This window comes from Kogia breviceps, chromosome 10, assembly GCF_026419965.1.
Source record: "Kogia breviceps isolate mKogBre1 chromosome 10, mKogBre1 haplotype 1, whole genome shotgun sequence".
NCBI lineage: Eukaryota > Metazoa > Chordata > Mammalia > Artiodactyla > Physeteridae > Kogia > Kogia breviceps.
Window position 1 is genome coordinate 26,498,820 of NC_081319.1, and position 17,667 is coordinate 26,516,486.

Here is a 17,667-nt window from a genome sequence, read left to right on the forward strand (position 1 = left end):
TTGTGAAATTCTGCGCTGTCTTGAGGCACATTCAAGCTCCTTGACTTTCCCCTAAGCAGCTCGAGTCTCCTGATAAGCATTCTCATGGACTCCTGTGTCTTTGTTGCACACAGTGTAACTGGGGTATGATTACTTTACTGTCTGTCTCCTCAATAGAATGTAAGCTTCCTGAGGTGGGGCGTGTTTCTGCTTTTGCTATCGTATCCCCAGTGCCTGGCAGAGCAGTGGGTATACAGGAGGTCCTGGAATGACAGAATCAACAAATGAACAGCCCTGGGCTCATAAAGCAAGGTCAGGGTGAGAGACTGGAAAGACTGTGCACTTATCCTTTGTTCTCTCATTGTTCAAGCTCACCAGGTTCTATTGCTGTAATTCTCCCATTATCCAGCCAGCACTGTATGCAGTAACTTTATTAAGGTCAAAGAGATATCACAATACAGATTTATCCAACAGGATCCAGAAATAGTTTATACATATCATCTAAGACACACAGCCGTTTTGGGCTAAAATGTTTCCAACATCACAGATCACACAATGAGTTTATACATCGATAACGACTTTTATCTGGAAATACAGATGCTCAGCTTGCTCTCACTATTGGGCCCTGGCATTTCAATTGAGTTAAAACAAAGGGGTGAAGATGAACATTTTCTTGATAACGAATACATTCTGGGGAATATTTAATGAGAAGACAGAGAGGAAGTCATTTTAAATTTATGGGTAACATTCAAATCAGACTTTGTAAGTTGAGCCGAAACTTGAGAATTTTTAATAATTGGATCTAGGACATATTAACTTTACAAATAAACAGGATTTAAAAGTTTAGCTGGTCGGGTAGGTTCCACAGACTATCCTTAATAAATTAACATGTTAGCACAATATCTTGACTATGGTGTCTGATACCTACATCTCCATTATTCTAAGGAAACAAAACTCGATCCACACTCCTAGTTATTGGGCCCATTGTTCATGGTCCATAGAATAAAAGCCACAAAACACCATAGAAAGTTACAAGAATGTAAATATTTAGCTAACTAAATAGAATAAATATTGGGCAATTTCCATCTACAACACTGAATATCTACTAATCAGGGAAAAACAAAAACCCCAAACCTTAGTTACAGTGCATTCAGAATTGGATAAAGCCAGAGAGACAAATTTGCAAGTATACAAAGTAGTGAATATATTTCTTTAAACGTCCATTTAACAAATTCGTGGTACAAACTGGAAAATTTTCATAAATACAGTTCAAATGTTCATTTTGTGAGAAAATGCTTATTCATGCACTAAATCATATGAGCACTGATTCATCAAATAAAAAAAAATACAGAGTAATTGTCTGAAACCAATACTTAGAGACTCACAATTCTACAGGGTCTGCAACTAAAAAATAATAATACATGCACGTTGTGATGCACCAAACAGTATTAGAGAAATCATTAAAATGCCTTTCGCATCAAAAACCGTAAGAAAACTCAATGCTGTTTAATTTACTTTATGCATATTACATACCAGAGACTTTAAGCTACAAAATGCTTCTATGACCTCAACACGCATACAAAACGACCATAAAGGTATCTGTGTATATAACAAGGTATTCTCCAATTAGCCATCTCAATGAATCATGTATCTCCTCATGTCATCTCATCTCTAAGTACCATTCATCACGACCCAGGCCTTTCTGCTTTAATGGGGACTACAGATCTCTTATTTACATTCAACACTCCCTGAATTAATAACTGATTGAAACTCTTAAAAAATTCTCCTGCCACTGACATGGAAGGTGGTGAGGCTGTCTTTGGAAGAATGCCAACACTACCCTGTTAAATCTGATTGGTAAAAGAAGCAGGGCCACCGGGCTGTTGGCCAAACTCATCTGAGGCTGGCCCCAAACTCGCCTGCTGGTTGTACCCACTGCTTGATCCATAGCTGTCTTGGTTGTACCCGCCTTGGTTATAGCTACTGGAGTGTCTCTCCACTGGGTCTGAAAGATATCTCTGGCTCGAGGAATGCCAGCCGGTCTCCTTGAAAACAAACCAGATGTTTCCAGCCCAGAGGATAAAGTTCAAGAATCCAAAGACCTGAAGGAGGATCGAAGCAAGTGAGTTGATAGACTGGACAGAAACCCCAGAAAAATCTAAGTTTCAGAAAAATCTTTCACAACACAAAAGGTCACTTTTCACCTCCATGTGGAGGCCTCTTCCAATTTCACATTTGGAGTCACTGTTTCATTTAGAATATCTGACTTTTCATGAAGGCTTGCTACAATACATGTTAGGCACTGCATAAAGGGCTTTATGTATATCCGTTCATTTAGGCAAAGAAGGTGCTATTATTACACCCATATTAAAGATGTGAAAACTGAGGTTCAGCAAAGACAAGGGTCTTATTCAAGGTCACGTGGCATGGTTAGCAGTAGACCTGGGACAAGCCCTGTTCCATCTAACTCCATAGACAGAGCGCCTACCTAATCCATCACTACCTCCCCAGGTGAGGTAATCCTCATGGTGTGTAAGATATCTTCAGGGGACACAGGGTTGAGTATTTTCATTTTAATGATGGTGCATTAATTTATAAGGTTACCTTCACTTTAATGCTAGAATTACTACTTTTCCATTTATTGAAATGATATAAATAAAATGAGTCAACCTAAAAAGTATGGAGTAAGCAATGGTACAGGTGGAATGCAGACAAGCACACGCATGGTAGTGTACACAGAGGTTGTGCTTCTTTGAATAATCGTACTTTCTGTGCCTCTCACAGTCAGAAGTGAATGCCCAAACCACACTCTGAATAAAGTTCAGGTTGCAGAGAGGTATGAAATGTTTTCTCAAGAACTGAATGTGAGACTTTCCTATGGAAACTCCTCTCACTCTCCAGAAGGGTGTCCTCGGTGAGCCAGAGGACCGGGTGTCACTTCCCTGGGGCCTGAGTATTTGACAGAAGCAGAACTGTTTGCTTCTGTAAGAGGCCCAAACAGAACAGTTGTTCTGCAGCCTCTTCCAAGGCGGACTGGTTGACTGGGAATTAAGCAAAGCAGTCAGTTTTAACAGCTCCCTTTTGGAGACAGACAACGATAGTGTGACACAAAGCTGTGATGACATTAAAGTATATTTAATAGCCACTCCAGCACGATGCTGACCAAACAGAATGGACTTGGGCAGAGGCCACAGCTCTGGAGTAGGCTTCTAGAAGTCCCTTGCAGTGTCAAAATAATTTATCCCTTATTTGTTGGATGGTGGGATGCTTCAGAGTGCCCTGGGGGTGGGAGTGGCAGGCTAGGTAGTCAAGATGAGGGACTTCGGGGGCTTGAAACACGGGCTCCAAGCTTCAAAATTTTAGCAGCAAGTGGATCAGGACACGCTACCTGAATCTCAGTCTTGGAGCCATCCCCTCTGGCTTTGGAATTCGAGTGGCCTGGGCTCTGCAATTTTTTTGCTTTATGATTCTGGACAAAGGCAGTTAGCCTCTGAACATCAGCATTTTAAAAATTCTATGAAATGAAGACAATTATTCCTTCCTTGGGGGCTAGCTGTGAGGATTAAAGAGGATGTGTGTGAAGCAGCTAGACAGTGCTGGACACGTTAGTAAATGCTTACTGATTGCTAAGCTATGCTATGAATCACTTTCTAAAATATTTCCATGAGCTGTATTCAGCTGACTCTTTTGCTGAGGCATAAACTGAAGCAGGGCTTTGAGGCCATATTCTTGAGGTGTCTAGAGCCAAAACTGAGCATCTAGGCAGCTAACCAATCTCATTGAAGATTGGGTTATCCAGACCTCCCTCCCTCCCTCCCTTCCTTCTTCTCTCTCCCCATCCCATCCTTTTTCCTTCCTTTAACCTTAACTGAGATTTATTTAACATAATTTTGTGCCATGCTCTAGGCTCCCTGCTGAGGGAGATACAAAACACAAATAAGGTACTTATAGTATAATAGTTGCATGATCAAAAGGAATTAGGTAATCTCTGACACAACTCTAATTTACATATAGGACGTTTTAACCATGTGTACATAGGATATTTTCCATCAGAGGGGAGAGCTTGATTAAATTACACCTCTGTAAGTATAGGTTGATAGACGAGTAGAAAAAGTGATCTTGGAATCTTTTCAGGTATGAAGGGACGGCTCTGCCCAGGACTATAATTTTACCTGTTTTCTATTTCTTTGGTCTCTCCCTTTCCCCTGATGCTACTTCGTTTCTAAAAAAAGGGATGCTCAAGAAGAGCCTAGAAACTAGGGAAATGCAACTTAAAAGTAAGTACATAAACAAGGCATTGCCATGGGCCTATTTAAGGAGCGGGGATGTCTGTATCGTCATCACAGAGGTATCACAGATCTCTTGCCTGGCACATTTTAGGGGCACATGAGCCCTCGAATTTGTTCTTGCCATTTTGTTGCAACTGAAATCAGAGTAGGGGTTTTGATTCTAGCCTAGATGTGGGACAACAGAAAGAGAGACTGAAAAACACAGTACATAACATGAGAAAGAATGGAGAGAAGACATCGAGATTATCTGAGGACATGTACCAGCATTGCTTCCGTGAAGCTGGAGGAACAGAAGCAGAAATTATGGATGGTTCGTCTGTTTCTGTTACTTGTTTTTTTTTTTGTGGTACGCGGGCCTCTCACTGTTGTGGCCTCTCCCGTTGCGGAGCACAGGCTCCGGACGCACAGGCTCAGCGGCCATGGCTCACGGGCCCAGCCGCTCCGCGGCATGTGGGATCTTCCCGGACCGGGGCACGAACCCGTGTCCCCTGCATCGGCAGGCGGATTCTCAACCACTGCACCACCAGGGAAGCCCTGTTTCTGTTACTTGTGACCCAACCAGTATACCCCATATAGACACTGGTACCAGCAGTGTGATACAAAGAATGGATTTTAGGGATACGAAGGCTGTTTTGCTTTAGCCAGTTGAAATGGAGTTTTCTGCCACTAGGAACTGGAGCACACAAACACAGATCCAGAACGATAACAGCACCACACCTGCCCTTCCACACACGACGTGATTTGCTTTCCATCCATTCTTCTTTTGATATTTAAGACATATGTCACATTGTTTCTCATTCAAAATTTGCATCTCCTAGTCTAAACTTATTAGAGACATCAGAAGCAGAATTAAATGGACTGTGCAGGATGTCATAATTTACTAGAAGAACTAACAAACGCACTGAATGATTTTATCTTTGTTCTCTTAGATTTTGAGATCAGGGTTATAATAACTTTTATTAAGCACTGCCTGTAAACAAACTACAGAAGTAATAGAATGTATTTTAATGTACACCTCAAAGTATTCATCCATAGCTGTGGTCAGAAGTAAATAAAAATTACTGTGAGACCCTAATATATAGTTTATTTCAATGTTTACTATCTTACAACTAGGGCAAGATTCACAGTCAAATCACCAGCAGCTGATTAGCCACACTTTTTCCCTTCTTAAATGCCTTCTCAGATTAAATTCCAGAAAGTTGTAGAAACATAAGTTAACCCTGAAGCAAAGATAATTAATATTTAAGGGTGGCTAAAGAATGTCGATCCTTTATCAAACACTGAGCCCTCTATCATTCGGTAACTACTGCTTTTTGCTGCTACTATAGCTTCTGTTTCTCAGATACAGTTTCTTTCTTTGGAGTAACACAAGTTCTTACACTCATAAAATAAGAATCCAATTTAGTGGTCCTGCTATCTGTCAGGTGTTCTGTCTCCCTGTAAGAGCCATACACTTGATGATAATATTTGACTGTTCAACTAATACAGTTCGGCTTTTCCAAAGTTATCAAGCAACTAAACCAGAAGCATGGAGAAGATTTAAAAAATTACCATAACTATTATAGGTATTTTTTATACTTTGCATTTCTATCTGTACCCTACTGGGTCTGCGTATTTTTCCCTAGACAATCAACTGGGTGTATTCTAACTATGTGTGGCTGGAACAGTGTTTTCTTCCCAGGAAACCTCTATGCCATCAAATATTCCTTTTAACTTCCGGCAGACTTCAGACTTAAAGTTCAGATTTTATATCTGCTTCTGGCTTAGAATTCTGACTTGACTGTCATGCAAGCAACAGCTGCCAGTACCTGCTGGGCTCTTATTAAGAACTCTGTAATTGGCAGCATTAAAGTCTATGGGTAGAAAACTGGAAAGCTAAAGCCTCATCTTGCCTGTGGTGAACTATCACCTTTTAGACTGGACTCATTTCAGAGGCAAAAATTCCCCAGAAGACTCCTGAGATGTTTTTCTGATTCCTGTGACTGGCAAACAAAGATTTGGGAGGTAAAGCATAGAGGGAAACATACCACAGAAGTGTTTAGGCTGGACATCACAGGGCTGTGGACAGCCATGCATTTGTTGGACGGCTGTTTGCAAGCTGACATCAGTAACAATACTTCTTTGGGATCCGTAGCAACCTTGACATCAGACAGCCCTTTTGCCCAAGCTGATGAACCCACCAACCACAGGAAAGAAAAGACTACAGTGACGATGAAGTCCTACAGAGACGAACAGAAAGATAAAACAGGAAGAGAAAAGTGAGTTCTAGAAACAAATTGATTCATTTATACAAGTCTTTGGTTTGCCTTTTGAAAAATTCCAACACCCCATAGCACTGGAACCATGTTGAGAAACGAATAAAAGAAAGTTTTGTGATACTGTATTTATATTTCTAGAAAATAGACTTATTAAAATCACAATAGTAATAATAACTTTTACTGAGCACTTATTATGTGAAGTATTATTCCAAGTTTACATGTATTAATTCATTTAATCCTAACAGCAGCACTATGAAATAGATGCGAATCCTGTCCCCATTTTACAGTTGAGGAAACCGAGGCACAAAGAGGTTAAAAAAGATTCTCAGTCATGAGTTAGTAAGTGTGTGTGTGGGGGCCAGGATTCTAAGCCTGGCCGTCTGCTTCCAGGACCAGTGAGCTTGACTATTCTATACTGCTTTCCATGTCTGCTTTAAGGAACATTGATGTTTGTATTTAAAACAAGTACACTTAGAAAGTTAAAAAGACTGAGGTCCTGCTTAAGTTAAATATGACACAATAGGAATGAATCACTTTCCATAAACAAACTTTATGGCTGAAGTCAGGTTCTATGTCCTTGGAATAAACATGTTATTTTGGGGAGCTAATACAACCCTTTTCCCCCCAGTACCATTTTATATAGAGGGATGGTATACTGTACTAAGGTATCTCATATGAGTTAAAAGCTCAGTCTGTCATCTATACGCCTGGGATTGAATCCTGACTTTGCTGCTTACTAGCTCTGTGTCCTTAGGCACTTTGCTAAACTATTAATACTTGAAGCCTCAATTTAACCCTCTGTCAATTGGGATAATAACAGTATCTGTCTCATTGGATGCTGGTGAGGAGTTCAAATGTGTATGTTTGCCTCTTTTCCCCAGTAAGATGTCAGCTCCATGAGGGCAGGGCCTTTGTCTCTTTTGCTTATTGTTGGGTATTGGCAGAAGAGGTGCCAGCAACATTTGTTGAGAAAATAAATGAAAGAATAAATGAGTATACAAAATGGTCCCAATTGGGTTCTATAAATTTCTGTATAGGAGTTTACCAGGTGGTAATGGTAGGATTAAAAATGACTTTTGTTTTATATAAACTTGGATATTTTAAAACATTTTATAATTAGACCAAATAAAAACAGCATGGCAATGTGATCAAGGCACTGATTGATTATTTCAATGGGTCGCCCAGACAGAACTTCAGGTGGCCCTATTTGTCCTTACAGTAGCACCAGGATTTATAATTAGACCAAATAATAAACGTCATTAGAATTCAGAGTTTTAGCATCAAAGGTTTCAGAAAGCAGCCTCAAGCCAAGTTTTCTATACCTGAGCAAAGTGTGACAATTTGGCAACTATGTCAAAACTCTAGCTAGAGTATAAATTAGCCTCAACTTTTTTCGGGGCTTTTGCTATAAGCCTAAGTTTGAAGTTACATACAGGGAGAGATGTGGAAGCAAAGCCCTGACCCCACTTTCCTCCCATTCTTTAACCTACCAAACCAGGTTCTTTTTTTTTTTTTTTCTTTGCGGTACGCAGGCCTCTCACTGTTGTGGCGTCTCCCAGTGCAGAGCACAGGCTCCAGACGCGCAGGCTCAGCGGCCATGGCTCATGGGCCCAGAGGCTTCGCGGCATGTGGGATCCTCCCGGACCGGGGCACGAACCTGCGTCCCCTGCATCGGCAGGCGGGTTCTCAACCACCGCGCCACCAGGGAAGCCCAAACCAGGTTCATTTTGCCTGATATTCATCAAGCCAAAACCCCGACAGGCCTAGGACTGCGGAAAAGAAAAGATTTTTTTCCGCAATAGAGCCAAGCGCAGGGATGGGAGAACAAACCTCACACGCACCCTCCCACCCACCACCTCGCCAGAAGGCGAGGGGCTGCTGGGTGGTGGGGTATTTATGGGATGAGGAATAAAGCAGCAGGGCGGGCAGAGGCGTGCGGGGCGTGGGGAAAGGTGATTGGAAAAAGGTGCAGGAATTCTCATTCTGCACAGGCGTTAACGAGGCTACAAGCCTCTGCACGTGGAGTTTTCGACCCTCTGACGTCAAAAGGTCACCTAGAGGACACTGGCGCATGCCCAGTTGAAGGGTTGTTGGTGCCATTCTGTCTTGACCAGCTCATCCTGGAACAAGACACAGCTGACTCCAAGTTCCTTCTGCCTGGAGGACAGGCAAATCTTAAAACAACCTTGATTAAGGAAGGCAGGTGTAATGGATCTAACCCACGGTTTCCCTCCAATTGGCCAAACGCAATTGGAACCCCATGTGATCCATGCAAGTCACCTCTGGGACATAGAACATGGTGGACAGGGCAAAGCGTCCATCAAAAGCTGTCCCAAACTAGGGGCTGTCTTAGGAAACAGCTGCTGTCACATTAAATGTGCTGTCACATTTAGAGTGCTTTCTATATGTCAGGCACTCTGCTAACCATTTACAGACATCATTAGCCTTACAGCGAGGTACTGAGGTTAGCCCTGCTTTTCCTGGGAGGAAACTGAAACACAGGTCAAATACTTTCCTTATAACTAGTGCCTGGCTTGACAACTGTGCCTTATCATGAGCTCCCCTCACCCTCAGTGTAGCTGGATTCACTTCGCTAAGTCAGCTTTCAGGAATACCAGAATAAAGCTGTGAATCAGGAAACACAGAAATCAAACAGCAAGATAGAAGCTCAGCTCACAGAAGAGCTTTGGATTTTTCGACGAGAGTATCGCGAAGCAGTGGCTGGACGGGATATCTTTCTGGCTCCACTCACAGATTTATTTCATTATTTCATTTGGAACACTAATAAAAGTGGCATCTGACTTCTAGAGAATGTCTAGTTTTTAACACACTATGGCAGAAGATCATTTGATCTTCACAGTAACTGCATGAGGGCAAAGACAATTACACCCATTTTACAGATTCAGGGAAGTTAAATGATGTGTCCGAGTTGTCATAAGCAATGGAGATTTGAATTCAGGACATTGGGCTCCATGTTTAATGAGTGGTTTTCCATTATGCCCAGGTGTTCTGAAATTTGGGCTACCTACTTGTGGAGACACAGACATAGCAATAAATAACACCGAGCTACACAGGAAGAAATGCTTTCTCCTTCACGATTCTCTTGTAATCTGAGTAGTAAAGGAGAAAGTCTCAGCTGGATGTTAATATGTCTCTAGCACCTATTTAACAAATATTTAATACCTGCCTATCAAAGAAAATTGGCCCCAGGCTCAGAGTCGTCAGGCAAACAATGGTACCTGGATGGAATACAGTACTCTTTATTTTCCAATGATTCATTTCTATGTTTATCTTCCAATTATGTCAAATAATGCTGGATTTCTGTATCCAGGAGTGGTACAGGAGTTTCTTAAAAACTAAATTTTATTGAAGTTACCAAATAATTTAAAGAACAACAGTAAATAATTTCTGGCCCACATGACAGAAGCAGGGCAGAGAATGTCTGAGGTTTGGAAAGATCTGCATGACCACATCCTGGGCTGGGAGTACTGAGACTCTAACCCAGTGCTATCTCATAGGCATAGAATGGGAGCCAGAGATGCGAGTCACATATGTAATTTTCAGTTTTATAGTAAACACATTAAAAAAAAGCAAAAAGGGATTGGTGCAATTAATCATATTAATACATTATATGTATTTATATAATACAGCTCAATATATAAAAATATTATCATTTCATACATTATAAAATTATAAATAAGACATTTTACTTTTTTTGTTATTAAGTCTTTTAAAACCTGGTGTAATTTATACTCTACAGCACATCTTAATTTGGTATTAGCTACATTTCAAGTGTTCAACAGTGACACGTGCTATGGGACAGCATAACTCCAATCCACAATTAACAAGTGGAAGCACTTGTTGAGGGTCCACTGAAGGTGATGCCCTTTGTCTTGTTTTGGGTCACTGATGTCACAATTTTTCTTGGTACTTGAGTCTGAGATGGCCCTGGTAGCTATCTTTCAGCTTAGATTTTACAAGGCCAGCACGCCTCTTGCATCTGTCCTGGCCTGTAGGATTTATTACGTAGGTTGATAGGATGGCACAGTCCATTGCCCCAGTGGTCTGGTGGAGGACTGAAGGCAGATCAATGACCAAAGGGGGGCTTGGAGTTTTTGGTACTGACAGCCAAGGGAAGAGATGGGCCCACAGAAACAGCTCCACTAAGTGGGAGCTACATTTCAGCCTAGATGTAGGGGGAAAGTCTGACTTGATCCCTCTATCCTCAACACATGTGCCAGGATGGTGACTGGTGAAATGGGATGAAATATGGAGTCCCATTTTACAGATGGGATAAATTACTTAAACCCAGCTTGAAAGATGCAGAGCCAGGATTCGGACCCAGGGAGTTCGGCTCCAGAATCTGTGTTTTTTTTCTAAAATATTTATTGGAGGAGAGCTGATTTACAATGCTGTGTTAGTTTCAGGTATACAGCAAAGTGAATCCGTTACACATATACGTATATCAGAATCTGTGTTTTTAATCTATTATAAAAGCACTCTGTTGCTTTGAGGGCCATGATTTTATTGACTCACAATAAAAATTAAGTTGCAATATTCATGCTTATGGCTGTCATTTAAAGAGAAGTTACTACATACCAGACACTGTGTATTTCATGTATCGCTCATTTAAGTCTCATAATAACACTTTGAAGTGGCTATTATTGACCTCACTTTACAGATGAGAAAATCAATGTTCAGAAAGATCAAGTGAGTTGCTGGAGGTCTGAGAGTCACTAAGTTGCTGAGCTTTGTTTGCGACCAAGGTTTGCAGGGCTTCAAAGTCTGTGTCTCTCATCAGAAGGTGAACCTCATTATATTCCAAACCAGCTTTGACGGGGGGCGCACCGTGTGTCAGGGCTGAGGTTGATGTGCTTTACACGTTTAGCCTCAGTTCAGCCTAACCACAGCCCTATGGAGTAGCGTTAGTTTTTCTATTTTATAGATGAAGGAGGAGGGCTTAGAGAAGGTAAGTGATTAGAGGAATTGGGTACCAAACTCAGATCTGACTCCAAATCCCATTGATTTGTTCATTTGTCCATCATTTTACTCATCCCTTTTCCCAATCATATGTTCAGTATTGATTATTTTCCCACTCTGGGCTGGGTACTGTTCTAAAAATGGAGGAAGGGCTGGCAAACACTGGCCAAAGAACTGTTCTCGGCCCTCAGGTGGTTTACATCTTTGCCCTTTCTGCATTGTCTGGGCTGTTTTATGTTATTACTGCGAGATACACTATCAGCTAATCAGGATCTTGCAGAAAGAAAGCTGCAGTGGATGGGGTTGTTCTGTTACAGGGGCTGAGTAATAATCAGTCACCTTGTTCCACATGTGATGAATCTGGCTGACACTGGAGAATCGATGTAGGATTTCATTTCTTTTTCTCTTAAGTTAAATTTGATTATGATCGACACATTGCCCTTTTTCAGTCTGTTCCCAGAGAACTTTATCAATTGATTTGTGGTTGTTCAGCTGTGGAACTGAGGTCTCCTGTTTCTTCTTGTTTTAAACTTTTCTTATGAAAAGAAAAATTTTTTTAATGCATCTCTCTCCCTGTAGCTCAGTGAGAGACAACTGATTTCATAATCTGGGTGCAAGAAGGAGGTGTTCTTGGCTGTTTGGTGATCTTGGAGTAGATGCAAGGTCTTTAGTAGCTTGCTGCAATGCTGTTGTAAATCACAGGTTAAAAACATTCCTTACAACCTGCTCTGAATTCCAATCGATTCAGCCTAAACCTTTCATTACAAATAGCACAAACATTTCCAAACAAGTCCATAATAATATAAGAAAATTAATAACTGCTCAAAATAAATTAATAGTAATAATATTACTAGTAGTAGCTGCTATTGATTCAGTGTTTACTATAAGCCACGCACTGTGCTAAGAACTTTACATACATTATTCTACTTTCTTCACCAAGAATTTGTGAGGTAGGTCTTATATATAGGTTTTTTGGAAAGAATAACCTAGTAGTTCACTCTACAGTCTTTGGAATCTGGTAGCCCTGGGTTCAAATCTCAACTCTTTCTAAGTAGCTCTGGGACCCTTTAAGCCTCAGTTTTCCCATCTGTAAAAAGGGGCAATAATAACATATTTTCATAGGGTTTTTGCTAAGGATAAATGAGTTAATTCAATAAAATGCTTTGCTCAGTGCCTGACACATAGTAAGTACTCAATCAATTTACACACACAAACACATATATAGGCAAATTCTATACATAATAATTAAATATATAACAGTATATAAAAGTGTATTAGTATTATTCAGTGGGTTTTGATGGTCAAATTAGGTGGTTCATTCATTTATTCAACAAATCTCTAGTAAGAACCGATCAGATGCCAGGTCTTAGGAATACAGTAGTTAATAAAAAGACATGGTCCCAGTATTCATCCTGTTGGAGGAGAATAACTGACTCACATAACCACAGAAGAATGTGTAATTGCAAATGGTGATAATGGCTTTGCAGGAAAGGGACTTGGTGTTTTTAAAACAAACAAAAAATGCGTGTGGGTCACTGGCCAGTCTAGAGGGACGGGGAAAGCTGCACAGATCTGGTTGTATCCAGAATTCTTTTAAGTTTGTTCCTTGGGTGGCTCTCAAAGCAGACTCGTGTTGAATAATAAACACACTACAAAATGACTTATCTGGAAGGCCTATGAATTGGCGTGTAGAGGGAGCTTTGGGCTTCTCTTTACTACCTGCTTAATCCATGCCCAAGAAGGATGCATGCTGACATTGGTCAGGACCAAGAGGGAAGTTTGAGTGGGAGGCGGGGAAGCTTGTTTATTGGGAATTTTGGTGGCCCACATGTCTGCTGAGGCTATCAGCTTTCTGCACTTGCTTACCTGTAATTCTCTCCCTCTAAGAAAGCCAAGCAATAAACAGAGTGAGACCCAGGGGTAAAAAGATCTAGGATGGATCTGCTTATATATCTAAATGTTGGCAGAAGAGTGTTCCTGCCTTTCCGGACCCTTGTACTCTACAAGTTTGTAAGCCCAGGGAAACAACCAGGGATGCCACTGTTTCCAGGTGAGTTGCTAGCTTATGTAGAAAATGATACTCTTTCCAAATAGTTGGATACAGGTTTTGACACATCTACCAGTAAGTTCAGAAACAAGTAAGATGCCCAAGTCTTAGACCAGAGGTGAGGCAACTGCTGAAACCAGTTTAGATGTCTTAAAAATAATTGGGAAAAATCATATTTGTAGAGTTAGTCAAGGATAAGTCTGGACATTTAGAGATGCTTATTGAGCAGCTTATCAACCTTTTTAATTTTTATGTATTATTTAGCATTTCTAAAATATTTTTGGGCCTGCCATTGAAGAAACTAAATGAAAATACTAAGGTTTAAACAATTAACCAGCTTTGTCTACTTAACATGAAACATCTGGGTATAGCAAACATATCTGGAAAACACCAGATGTCAGGCAGCATATAGATGAAACATCTGGAGGAAATGTAGTATATAGGAGACATGGTGGGAGGCTTGAAGTCAAAAGCAGCCCGATTTGAACTTCATCACTCACATGTACCTTGGACTACAATGTTGTTTCAATGTGTGAACAGATAGATAGATAGGTAGACAGATAGCTGTGACTCGGGAGTCATATATATGTGATAGCACACACACACTTTTAAGAAAACAGATGACACACAACTATGTTTTTTCCTCCATACAATGGCAAACAGTAGAGACGCAGATAGTTAAAATATCAAGCAGTCCAAAGTAATTTCTTAAACTGTCTAAAAATTTAAGTTGCCCCACCACCAACCTATATTTAAGAATGGATACATTTTATAGGAAATCATTTCAAGTAAGCTACACTGAGAAATTGTGACTCAGAAAATGCTAGCAGACCTTTTAGGGGCCACCTTCCGAAACAAGTCAGCTCCTTTTAGAACCCTGCTCTGTGCTCTCTTGCTATAACCTTCCCTGAAACAGGAAAAAAAAAAAAAAAGCTTCTCTGGAATTACATAATATCAGAGTGGGAAGGAACTGCTGAGGAGATAAATCCAGGCTGTCAAATACTCCTTTGAAAACATAGTCCTATTATTAACTTACTATTCTACACTTACTGCTATCTCCAGATAGGACATGGAAGAACTGATATGCATGGCTGGAAATAATACACAGACTTAGAAATTCTCTGGGCTTCAGTGTTGACATCTGTAACATGTACGTACCTTACAGGATTGGTGTGAGGATTAAAATTAAATACAAATGTTAATCATGGAGACTGGAATATTTTCATTGTTGCATTTATGAAGGTGGTAAAGATGATGTAACCTTCAAGAGACATGGCCTGATTATGTCATGGTCAGTGATATTTGACAATGAATTCAGCTGTAATGACTTGCTTCCCCCCCACTCCCCACTCTGTATTCTGATGTTCTTTCAAAAATAGATTCACTCTGCTGAGGTTAAATTCATATGGCCAAAACTTTGTATTTTCTTAATACAGTCTAAAGTTCGAGTCAGTGGTCCTTTGCGGATAGAGCTTCAAACCTCTTTGGCAACGACCAGGAGTGTGCCTGCACGTGTGCATGTGCATGTGTGTGTGTGTGTGTGAATATATCATCCGGTTACAATACGTGATAGAAAAGAACTGGGATAATCGTGTTAAGACACGAAAGGCCATTTGAAGAAGTTCTGCCTGGGATACGTTGGTCACTGCTACATTCTCAGAAGGCACACAGTATGTGCTATTTAATTTCTGTTCATATGTTGACCTCATTCACTGGAATGTAAGTTCCTTGGGGACGGAACAGTCTTAGCCACCTGTGTCCCTGTGCCTAGCCAAACGTCTGGCGTGACTTCTCATCTATACCCACTGAATGCAAGAAGAAAGGGAAGAGACTTCACATTTGGCAGTCACCCAGAGTGGAAATCATTTGGATTTCAAAAATCTCACGTTTTGTAAATTATTTCAAAGATATAAGAAACTCCTAACACTGGCTGCCTATAAAAAATTACATGACTGGAAGAAAGGGATGGAAGAAGGGTTTGGGGGGGGGGTTGTTTTTATTATTTTTCTTTATATCTATCCCCTCGTATACCCTTTCAAATAACTGGATTTGAAAACTTCAGTATAATTTTAGAATAGGCATATTTTACTGGATTTGACCTTCGGCAATTGTGAGAAACTTTCTGTTTAGGGGAATGATTATGGTTATATTTCACACTTCCCTCCCACCGACATGCTTTTTTTTTTTTTTTTTTTGCAAGTGAGCAAGCGGTGTTAGCACAGTTAGGTTCATGAAAAGAGCTGCTATTTTTCAAGCATTCCTTCTGCCTTCCTAGAATTGAAGACCCATTATTCTGTCATATATCAACCCATCTGTCAGCCTGCAACAGATGGTTAAAACGAAGAACTTCTAAAATACCAACGAGGAAATTATCCTGCACTTCACCATCCGCAGCTTAAATTCAGCCTGACTTAAGAAAATTCCTTCGCCACTTCCCCGCTCATCATACGAAGTGAAAACGAGGGAAAATACTACATTTGAATTACAAATTAGAAGCCATCTCTCGAGAGGATGGTTATTGGATCCATCGAGGCTGGCTTCACTCTGCCAGTTGGGGAGAAGACAGACCTGGGTTCGAGCCTCAGTTATGCTGGTTCTTGGCTGCGTAGACTTTGGTAGTTTATTTGACCTTGTGGGTCCTTATTTCCTCAACTGAAATAGTAGACAGTTAATGGCCTGTCTTAGAGAGTTACTGCGGGAATGAAGAAAAGAATGGCTAATCTGTGGGACAATATCTTGCACAACTAGGTACCCAATAAATGACAGGTATTGTCATTTTCATCATCAGTTATTCCTTCCGTTCTTAGCCTATTTCTCATAAGTCTATATTCCAGATGGAAGATTCTGTGTCTCTGGCAGGCAAGAGTTGAGCAGGTGCCTAAGGACAGAAGGAAGGCAAACATGAAAAAGTGGCAAGGTGTGGATGAATCTGAGTGTGTGTCTGTGTGTCTGTCTGCAATGTGTGCCGCGTGCATAGTGTAACTCATGGAAAGTCGGTGTTGCTGTTTGGTGTGTGTTTGAGGAGAATGAACAGGGAGATGCGTGGAATTGAAATGTCATTGCCTTCTGCAGGAATCCGTTTTTTTTGTAAGCCTGAGGGGACCAGGGACTTCTGCCCAAACACTCCCCCAAAGAGTCATCATATGTTTTCTTGGTTTTCATTTTCAGTCTGGATGAAATAAATATTTGTGATTTATACCCTGTCGAGGCATAAATATTAATGGATCATAACTTATGTTTCTTGCTTTATTTAGCTGATTCCAGTTATTTTTGTCAGTTCTATCATATTCCCGACATATAACTGTTAGAACGTAACACTCAACAGTTTTTTTGCAGTGGGAGTTTTGGGGAGGATAGCTTCCTTTTCCCCAGTGCTATTCTTTTCTAAGCTCCAATGTGCGTGCTGAGAGAGAATGGCAGGCCTGCAAGCTCTGAGAAGCAAGGTGTGTCCAAGAGCAGCGCTTCTCCACTTTAGGTGCCACGGATCACCTGGGTATCTTGTTGAGATGTGGATTCTGATTCCGGTTCAGTACGTCTGCCGTACGTCTGAGAGTCTGTACTTCTAACAAGCTTCCAAGTGATGCCAGGGCTACTGATCCAGGGATAAACTTTGAGAAGCAGGGTCTGAGACTATGGGGAAACTTCCTCCCTAAAAGCGGCCCAGTCCACACCAGAATCCACTGCTCTCCACTCCTGTTCTCAAGGGCTTTCCCGCTATTTTGCACACATTGCCACCCTGCCTCACTTTCATATAGGTAGGTCTCATTTTCCCACTTCAATTTTATTTTATTTTTTAATTTTTATTATTTTTTTAATAAGATGGGCCCATTCTTTTTATTTACTTATTTTTGGCTGTGTCGGGTCTTCGTTTCTGTGCGAGGGCTCTCTCTCTAGTTGCGGCAAGCGGGGGCCACTCTTCATCGTGGTGTGCGGGCCTCTCACTGTCGCGGCCTCTCGTTGCGGAGCACAGGCTCCAGATGCGCAGGCTCAGTAGTTGTGGCTCACGGGCCCAGCTGCTCTGCGGCATGTGGGATCCTCCCAGACCAGGGCTCAAACCCGTGTCCCCTGCATTAGCAGGCAGATTCTCAACCACTGCGCCACCAGGGAAGCCCCC

At 41.1% G+C, this 17,667-nt stretch overlaps 1 protein-coding gene across 2 annotated transcripts in view; it reads right to left on the reverse strand.

Annotated features, from left to right (window-relative positions):
• Nucleotides 1–395: 395 nt before the first annotated feature.
• SYNPR (synaptoporin) overlaps nucleotides 396–17,667 on the reverse strand; it is a 292,184-nt gene continuing 274,912 nt past the window's right edge. For both annotated transcript variants that reach the window (XM_059075792.2, XM_067043771.1), the window contains 2 exons: nucleotides 6,296–6,487; nucleotides 396–2,081 (listed from right to left, as the gene is read on the reverse strand). In XM_059075792.2, coding sequence (XP_058931775.1) covers nucleotides 1,824–2,081; nucleotides 6,296–6,487 — 450 coding nt within the window. In that variant the 3' untranslated portion in view covers nucleotides 396–1,823. The remainder of the gene's footprint in view (nucleotides 2,082–6,295; nucleotides 6,488–17,667) is intronic.